We start from the raw sequence: 9,067 nt of genomic DNA, 5'->3' as shown, positions 1-9,067 counted from the left end.
GGGCCGGCAGCAGCCGGCGGGTCCCCGCGGCGTGCGCAGCCCTTTCTGCGGCAACGCGCCGAGCCGGCTCCCGGCGGTCCCGGGCCCGGGGAGGCCGTCAAATGGCGGCGGGAGATCCTCCGTCCAGCCCCAGGGCCGGTGCGGGGGGCTCGGCCCTACCGACCCGCACAGCCGGGCCCCAGCGAGCAGCGGCCCCGGGGTGGCGACACCGGGGACGGGCCCAGGCCCCCGCCGAGGCCGAGGCCCGGCTGCGGGAACCACCGGGCCCGCTGGGGACGGACAACCCCCCCGCTCCTCCCCGGTAGTCCCCACCCCCTCCCCGGTGCCCCCCCGTACCGTGCAGGGGCCGCCGCCGTCGCCGCCGCCCCTATTCAAACGGCAGCGCCCGCCCCCGCCGCCTCCCCATTGGCCGCCGCCGGGGCGGGGCGCGTCACGTGGGCGGGGCGGCAAGGGGGACTACCAATCCCGGCGGCCCCTGCGCGCCGTTCGGATCTCGCGAGAGCCGCGGCGAACGCCGGGAGCGGGTTGCCGGGGCGACGGCGACGCCGTAGGGGGAAGGACGCGAGCAGGGAGGAGGCGCCTGTGGAAGAAGGTACCGGGACAGGCGTGGGGCCGCGGGGAGGGGCTGTCGTGGGGGCACGGGGACAGGCGTGGGGCCGCGGGGAGGGGCTGTCGTGGGGGCACGGGGACAGGCGTGGGGCCGCGGGGAGGGGGCTGTCGTGGGGGCACGGGGACAGGCGTGGGGCCGCGGGGAGGGGGCTGTCGTGGGGGCACGGGGACAGGCGTGGGGCCGCGGGGAGGGGCTGTCGTGGGGGCACGGGGACAGGCGTGGGGCCGCGGGGAGGGGCTGTCGTGGGGGCACGGGGACAGGCGTGGGGCCGCGGGGAGGGGGCTGTCGTGGGGGCACGGGGACAGGCGTGGGGCCGCGGGGAGGGGCTGTCGTGGGGGCACGGGGACAGGCGTGGGGCCGCGGGGAGGGGGCTGTCGTGGGGACACGGGGACAGGCGTGGGGCCGCGGGGAGGGGGCTGTCGTGGGGACACGGGGACAGGCGTGGGGCCGCGGGGAGGGGGCTGTCGTGGCGGCACGGGGACAGGCGTGGGGCCGCGGGGAGGGGCTGTCGTGGGGGCACGGGGATAGGCGTGGGGCCGCGGGGAGGGGCTGTCGTGGGGGCACGGGGACAGGCGTGGGGCCGCGGGGAGGGGGCTCCGGGGGTCAACGGGGCCACGCGTGGGGGGGGGGGCGCTCTCATGGGGGTACAGGGACATGATGTGGAGCGGTGGGGAGGGGTCTCCCGTGGGGGAGGGGGGGACACGCTTGAGGCCAAGGGGGGGGCGTGGGGTAGCACAGGCCTCAGACCCCACTCGGGGGGGTGGGGACACACGAGGGACCCCGGGGAGGGGGGCCATGTGTGGGGCAGGGGGGCCTGTGAGGCCCACGGTGGGGCAGGGGACACACGTGGGGCCCCGGAGTGGAGGGGGGGGGGGGGTGCCCCACGCAGACACCCCGGGGTGGGGGGCAGCACGGGCCCGCTCTGCCCCACAGCGCCAGGGGTCCTGTCCCACGGCGGGGGATGCTGCCCGAGGAGGAGCACCCCGAGCTCGCTCCGCCCCTCGACTTCTCCTTCTGCCGTGTCAGCTGCCTCGAGGGTGGGTACAGCCCCACGGGACCCCCGCTCCCCCGGGGGACCCCACGGCAGGACACCCACCCTCTCCCCCCCAGAGCTGCTGAGGACGCAGCCCCGCTCCAGCCCCTCGCCCCCCCAGTCCACCCGCGGCCTGCGCCTCAACAACAACTGCCTGGGGGGGATCGGGGGGCTGCCCCCCACCCTGGAGCGGCTGCTGGTGGTCCCCGCGCAGCTCGCCTGGCTCGACCTCTCCTTCAACTGCCTGACCACCATCGACCCGGTACGCGGCGGCATGGGGGGGGGGATAACACACACCGTGCCTCAGTTTCCCCGGGGCACAGGGTCCCTGGCTGACGTGGGTGGGGGTCCGCAGGTCCTGACCACCCTCCACGCCCTGCAAAGCCTGCAGCTCCACAGCAACAGCATCGCCAGGCTGAGCGAGGTGGACAAGCTGGGGGTCCTGCCCCGGCTGCACCGCCTCACCCTGCACGGGAACCCCATGGAGGAGCAGAGGGGCTATAGGTACCCCCGGGGGCGGACACCGGGAGCGGGGGGGACCCCCGCGCCCCGCTGAAGCCCCTGCTCCCCCCCCCCAGGAGCTACGTGCTGTCCTTGCTGCCCTACCTCACCTCCCTGGACTTCAGCAGCGTCACCAGGCAGGACCGCGAGGACGCCGACGTCGCTGGGCCCCGCCCGCGCAGCAAGAATAAAAAGGGGGCCCCGCGGAGGGAGTCGGGGCACCAAGCCCCCACGGCAGAGTGAAGTAGGTGGGGGACGGGGACCTGAGAGCCCCCAGGTGCCACCAGCCCCCAAACCTGCCCTGACCCACAAGCAGGACCTCACCCCAGGGGGGCCCACAAGGGGCGTCCCTCTGGCCAGGGGGACGCAAGGGACACCAACTGTCCCCCTCCAGCAGGGGACAAGGCTCAATGTCTGCCTCCAACGTCTGCCTGGGGAGCAGCACCCAGAGACCCCTCAGGGGCTCACCCAGGCCCCAGCTGCCTCCTGAGGTGACACCGGGGGTCCTGGGGGGGGGGGAGGGGTCGCTGCCTCCTCCGGACCCCCCTCGCTGCCCCCCTGTGACTCCCCACCCCTCCTCATCACAAGCAGCACCTGGCGGGGGCACAGGGGGGCTCTCACAGGGGGCGTTTTCTCCAAAACGGGATCCCAAGGATCACCTGGAGGTGGGGGGAGCACGGGCCAGGGGCTGCCCTGAAGGACAGGGACCCACCGGCAGTGGCGCTCAGCCCCCTGCCCCACTCTGCTCAGCCCCAAAAGCCCAGGGAGAAGCCATGGGGCCACCTCCGACCCCATGCACCGGGAGGGATGAGACCCCAGGAAGCCCTCCCCAGCCTCCCCCCGCCACCGGCAGGAGCTGCCTCCAGCCCCAGCTCACCCTGCCTGCGGCACGGCTCCGGCAGAGCCGGGAGAGGGGCACGTCCCTCCCCAAAATCCCTGTACCTGCTCCCGGGAAGAGGCAGGGGGACATGTGTGTCCCCCCCCAAACACAACGGCACGGCTCCCCCAGGGCTCTCCCACCGTGTCCAGGCTGCGGCTGGCGCAGAACAGAGGAGACGGGCGCTGGATGAACGTGGGTTTATCTACTGTGGCCAAAGATAATAATAATTAAAAAAAAAACACCACCAAAATAAAGGTCCAAACATGTAAAAATGAGTGGGGAGGGTGTCAGAAGCCACCAGGTCCCGCGCAGAGCGTCACATCCGTGGCAGCCCCGCTCCGGCACCGCCTGGCCCCAAGCCCACCCTTCCCGGTGACCTGGCACACGGTGCCGACCCACGCCGGGGCCTCCCCATGCCGATGTTCCCTTTGGGGTCATCCCTGCGCAAGGCGGCGAAACGCAGCCCCCTCCCCACGCACACCCACCCACAAGGAGGAGAAAGCCTCCGAGCAGCGCCGGCGGGGTCGACGATTAGTAGGAAACCGGGTGTCTGTACAAGTTCTGTCACGGCACCGTGGGGAGGGGGGGAGGGAAAATAAAGACAAAAAAAGGGAAAAAGAAAAAAAAAAGAAAACAAAACCACCCAAAACCAGCGAAGCTGAGGTGCTGCGGGGCGGGCTCAGGGGATGCCAAACTGTACAACCAGTTCTTCTTTGGCGTCGACGCGGATCTGTGAGAGCGCGCTGAAGGCGTAGGCAGCTATCCGGGACACCTGCGGGAGCAAGCACAGCGGCGAAGGCAGTTATCCCAAAGAAAACGCCGGAGGGGAGCCGTGCCGGCAGGGCAGAGGAATGCGGTGGGCTGGGAAGAGCCGCTCTGCTTGCCGGGACGTGCCGGATACCAGCCTGCCTCCGTTTGGGAAGGGGTTTCTGGCAGCCCCGGGACGGTCTCCTCTCCCCACACGCTTCGATACTCAAACCCGCTTCGCTATTCGGACCCCACGGCCGGGGCGGAAGCGCCGAGAGCAGGACACGCCTGCAGACCAGCCGGGAGCCAGCCTGGGCCTTCTCAGCTCCTGCTGTGAGGAAGAGCGTTCCCCCGGCGGCTCCTTCCTCCAAGCAGCAGCAGGACTCCCCGGGAGCAAAGCCGCCTGTGCTGCAGAGCCGCTGCCTGCACGCAGTTACTGCGCTAGAAACCCGCGACCGGGCTCTGCCTTCGGCGCTAACGAGTCCTTACGGGGCTGCCTCAAACTGGGGATGCTTCTGCATTGGCCACAACGTCACCCACGGGGACCGTGACTCCCACCTCCACGCTAACGGGAGCCCGGGCACGGCCCGTGCTCGACCCCACGGCGTCCGCGCTCCTCTGGCGAGGCTGCGCCGAGCTAAAGATGGCGAGAGCGGCCGCCAGGACCTGCCCGGGGCCCTCCGGCACGGCCAGGCTGCCGCAGACAAACTGGAGCAGTCACTGCCGCAGCTGCCAGGGCTGCCGGCGAGCGGGGACGAGGACTCTTCAGCCCCCGCATCCCCGCGGAGCGCCGAGGGGGGCAGAGCTCGCCCCCAGCCCCTCTCACCTGCTGCAGGTCTGCGAAGGGGACGGGGTCGCTGGCGAGCACTTGGTGCGGTTGGGTGGTCAGAGAGGGCAGCAGCGGGAGCTTCTTCCAGTGCGTCAGGTTGCTGCTCAGCATGGCCAGGCGCGTGCTGCGGAGCGGAGAGCGGCGAGGGTCAGCGCCCGCACCGGGGACGAGCCCGTCAGCCCACCCCGGGGAGTGACGGGACGCAGGGAGACCCGGGCTGCGCCTCCAGGCGCCGGCACCACCGAGGGAGAGCCGCGCCGCACCGCGCCGCTCCCCGAGGCAGGAGGACGAGGCAGCTTCCAGCTCTCCAACACAGGCGCCTTTCAAGCGGCACCGATCACTTCCAGCCCCCCGCCGTCTGCCCCGAGCGCCGGCGGGGGGAACACAGGAGCCCTTTGTGCGCGGCCACCCTTGCCGAGCCCGTAGCCGGGACGAGGGCTCTGCCGCTGGCACTGCCAGCAGTGCCAGGAGGGCAGAGGCGAGGAGCGGGGCTGAGCACCACCTCCCTGGAGGAGCCCTGCTCCGCGCAGAGTTACTCTCCCAAGGCCAAAACCCCGAGGCCTTCCCGCCCCGCCCGGGGACCCGGCTTTGAGGGGCTGCGAGGCTCCCGAGGGAGCAGGGCAGGTCCCACCTGTACTGCCTGGCTCTGTCCATGTACTCGTGCTGCTCCATGCCCTGGGAATCCGCCGCCGACACGTCGATGATGTTGCTGCGGAGAGACGAGACACAAGGTCCCGCTGCGGGCTCGTCACTCCCCCCATCCCGAGCCCCCTCCCCGGCTCAGGCAGACCCGGCACCCTCCCACGAGGGCGGCCAGGACTTCGGCACCCTCTGGCACCGCAAAGTGAACAGCTCGGGGTCCGCAGCCTCCTGCGGCGTGGGCTGGCCCGTGCCCCGGGGTCCTCAGCTTGCAGCCGCTCGGGGAAGGAGGCTGCGCCGTGCCACGAGGATTAAGCGCTTGGCAGACGTCCCCAGAGCCCCGGTACCGGGCCCCGGGCTCGGAGAGGAGCCGGGCACTCGCCCAGGTCCGTGCCACAGCCCAGCCACACGCCCCCCGCCTCACCCCCCAAGCAGAGCAGCGCTTGGGGCTGCTGTGACACCGCCTGTGGGACACGCACCGGCTGCCACCAGCCCCTCCGTGCCAGGCAGGGGAGCAGCAGGGCCCACGAGCAACGCAAAACCCCCCCAACCAGGCTGGGGGCAGCCCCCACCCCACGCTGCCCCTGCGCATGCCGGGGGGCAGCTTCCCCAGGGAGAAGAGTGGGCTCCCCCCACCCCTGGAAGGGGACACAGTGCTGGTGCCCCCCCAGCCCCCCTCTCCGCCTCCCCAAGGACTCGCTTTCACCCCAATTTGGAGCAGGGGGCTCCCCGTCCCCTCGCCGGGGCAGCTCCTGCCCCTATTCCCAGCCCAGCAGCCAAGGGGCCACCTCACGCCCAGGGTCTCGTCTCTGCGTCCCCGTGGGGCTCAGATCAGAGGGAGGGGGCTGTGCGCGGGCAGCCCACCCCCGGCGCAGGCTGCCAGAGGGACGCGGGGGGCACTGCCGCGGCTCCCCCCCTCCCCTCGGCACCGACGGCCAGACAGACCCCCGGTGAGGCTGCCACGGCGTGTCCGACAGCGCACCATGTCCCGTGTCCCGCGGCCGCTCCCCGAGGGAGCCGTGCGGGAGGGCTGGCTGCCCGGCCATGGCGCCCGCCCGCCCTGCGGTGGTTACGGCACGAGGCTTACATGGCCGTTTTGGCGAGGATGGAGGACAGCATGGCCTGCTCGTCGGTGCGCGCCGACGGGAGGTTGTGGTAGCTCTGCTCCGCTCCGTTCAGCACCTTGTTGGGAGGGCTGGCCGCCGGCTCCAGCAGCCGCTTCGTCTCTTCTTCCTGAGGGAAAGGCAAGAGGAGGATCAGCCCCGGCTCCGCCGCACCAGCAGCTTTCACCCCACAGGACGGGGCGAGAATCACCCTCCGCCTGCCGGGAGGGCTCCCCGCGCTTCCCGGTGTAACCCCGGCTCTGCCGAGGAGACAGCCGGGCTCCTCTTCCCCCATTCCTTCGCTTTTTCCCAACCGAAGCCCCCGCTGCCACAAAAGGAGCAAGTGCAACTGGAATCAGGCAGCGTGCGGCAGCGCGTCTGGAGCAGCGTGGCAGGAGCCGGCAGCCCTGCCCGCCCCAGAGGCAAGCTGATGCAGCCGGCACCCCACAGCCGGGCAGCGGGCGTCCCCGCAGAGGGTCCCCAGCGCCGACCTACCCGAAACCTCGTGGCTAACGAGGACGTGCCTGTCACATCCCAAACCTGCCCAGGCTGCACGTACCACGGCCTCACCCCCCGCCCGGGGAGGGTCGAGAGACCCCTGCCAGCCTTTTGTGTCCACACCGGCACAGCCCGCGGCTCACCCGGGCCGGGTGAACCCCACCAGCAGCTCCCTCTCCCCTTCCTGCGATGCTCCAGCCCGGGCAGGACGGCTCGGCTGCCGGCCCCCGGGGACGAGCTGTCACGGCCGAGCTCCCTGGCAGGGACGCGGGGACCGGCTGCCCGCGCCGCGGATTAAGTTTCCGCAGGGACGGTTGCTCCGTTCCCAGGAAGGGAAACCCGGCACCGCTCCCCCCAGACCGTGGGCTGACACCCGCCCCGGGAGGGGGTCTGCAGGGCGGGGGGCTCGGCTGGCGCCATCCGCCAAGCCCCCTCCTCCCGCCGGGCCGGGCGCACTGGGAGGAACGCCAGGAACAAGCGACATGGAGAAGGTGACGGGCAGGAGGACGGGGACGGCCGCCCGCGGCCCCGCTGGACCCCGGCACCGAGCGGGCCTGCCCCGCACCGCGGGGGGTCTCGGGACCGCGGTCACCGGCTCCCCGTTCCCCTCCCAGCACCCCAGGGCGAGGCGTCAGCTGGCACCGCACCGGCGGCCCGGCCGGGAGCTGCGGGGCGCCCCGGCGCCGAGCGGGCAGCAGCAGGGCCAGACCCCCCGAAACAGCGGGGGGCGGCGGCAAGGGCGAGCCAGGCCTCCCCGGAGCGCGGCAGCGGGCGGGCCGCTTCCCCCCCGCGGTGCCCCCCGCCGTGGCGGGGCCGCCCCCCGCCCGCGGGCCCCGGGCTCCCCCGCGGGGCCCACCTGGTCGGAGGCCTCGGCCTCGCTGCTGTAGCAGCAGCCCATGGCGAGGCGCAGCAGGGCCGGGCCGCTACGGTGTCCGGCAGGGGCCCCGCCGCCCCGGTCACGTGAGCGCGGAGGGGGCGGAGCCGCGTCTCTCCTCCCTCTGCCGGTCCCGTGACCCTCCATCCACGTCACGTGGGCGGAGGGAGCCAATGGGAAGGGAAGGGTGAGTCTTCTTCCCCGCCCCGCCTAAAGGAGCCGCCGTCACGTGAAGGGGAGCCAATCAGCTGCGCGGATGGGGGGGGGGGGGGGGCACGCGCCGGCACCGCCCGCGCCCCGCGCCGCGCCCTGCGCCGGGGGCTTCGTCTCGTGAGCGGCGCCGCGCGCCGGGATCGCGCGTGGTGACGTCACGGGCGACGTGCGTGTGCGGTCACGTGCGCGCGCCCCACGCCTGTGCGCGGCGCCGCTGCGGGGGGGCGGGGCCGCCCGCCCCGCTTCGCTCTGCAGCGCCGGGACGCGCGGGTGGGCGGACCCACGGCCCCGGGGGGGCCCGCGGCCGCTGCAGCTGAGCCGGGGCACGGGTGGGGGCGCCCGGCCCCACGGGGGGACCCACGGGGGGACCCACGGGGCGCCCGGCGCGGGAGAACCGGCAGCCCGGCGGGGTGGGGAAACTGAGGCACGGCCGGGGCGGGGGCCGGGGTGGGGGCACTGCTCTGCCTGCCCCGCCCCTGCCTGCGCTACCCCTGCCTGCAGTGCCCCCGCCTGCGCTGCCCCTGCCCGCACTGCCTGCGCTGCCCCTGCCTGCAGTGTCCCTGCCTGCCCTGCCTGCAGTGCCCCTGCCTGCACTGCCTGCCCGGCCTGCAGTGTCCCTGCCTGCACTGCCCCTGCCTGCCCTGCCTGCCCCGCCTGCAGTGCCCCTGCCTGCGCTGCCCCTGCCTGCACTGCCTGCCCCGCCTGCCCTGCCTGCGCTGCCCGCAGTGCCCCTGCCTGCAGTGCCCCCGCCTGCCCTGCTCCTGCCCGCACTGCCTGCAGCGACCCGGGCAGCCGGGCAGGGGCTTCTGGAGAACGTCCAGGACCTCGGTGGGTGCCCCGAGCCCCCCAGACCCTCGGAGCCCCCCGCGCCCGTGGACTGCCCCCTGCCCCCTGCCGCCCCCCTGCAGGTTCGGGCATCCCCGCGCTGGGGGGGCCAAGCTGAGCCCCCCCTTCCTCCAGCCCCCATCCTGCCCGTGCTGGCAGCATTGCCAGTCCCGGGGGGACCCCGCTCGCCAGCACCACAGCACCCCCTGCCCCGTGCCCACCCCCCCACGGGGGCCCCGCCAGCCCCCGTGTGCCGCTCCGTGCACGGAAAATGTGGGGTGCAGAGCGGGCGCCCGCCCCCCGCCGGGGGTCCCG

The 9,067-nt window shown here is 73.6% G+C and overlaps 1 protein-coding gene across 1 annotated transcript; it reads right to left on the bottom strand.

Moving 5' to 3' along the window:
* Positions 1-3,206: 3,206 nt before the first annotated feature.
* On the bottom strand, positions 3,207-7,856 carry LAMTOR1 (late endosomal/lysosomal adaptor, MAPK and MTOR activator 1). The gene is made up of 5 exons (XM_075140466.1): positions 7,697-7,856; positions 6,327-6,472; positions 5,232-5,309; positions 4,598-4,724; positions 3,207-3,796 (listed from the first exon to the last, which is right to left on the bottom strand). Exons 1-5 carry the CDS (start codon positions 7,736-7,738, stop codon positions 3,704-3,706), a joined length of 486 nt encoding a protein of 161 aa, XP_074996567.1. The 5' UTR covers positions 7,739-7,856; the 3' UTR covers positions 3,207-3,703.
* Between the last annotated feature and the right edge of the window lie 1,211 nt (positions 7,857-9,067).

Source organism: Calonectris borealis, chromosome 1 (genome assembly GCF_964195595.1).
Source record: "Calonectris borealis chromosome 1, bCalBor7.hap1.2, whole genome shotgun sequence".
NCBI lineage: Eukaryota > Metazoa > Chordata > Aves > Procellariiformes > Procellariidae > Calonectris > Calonectris borealis.
This window is presented reverse-complemented; position numbering and strand designations above follow the sequence as displayed.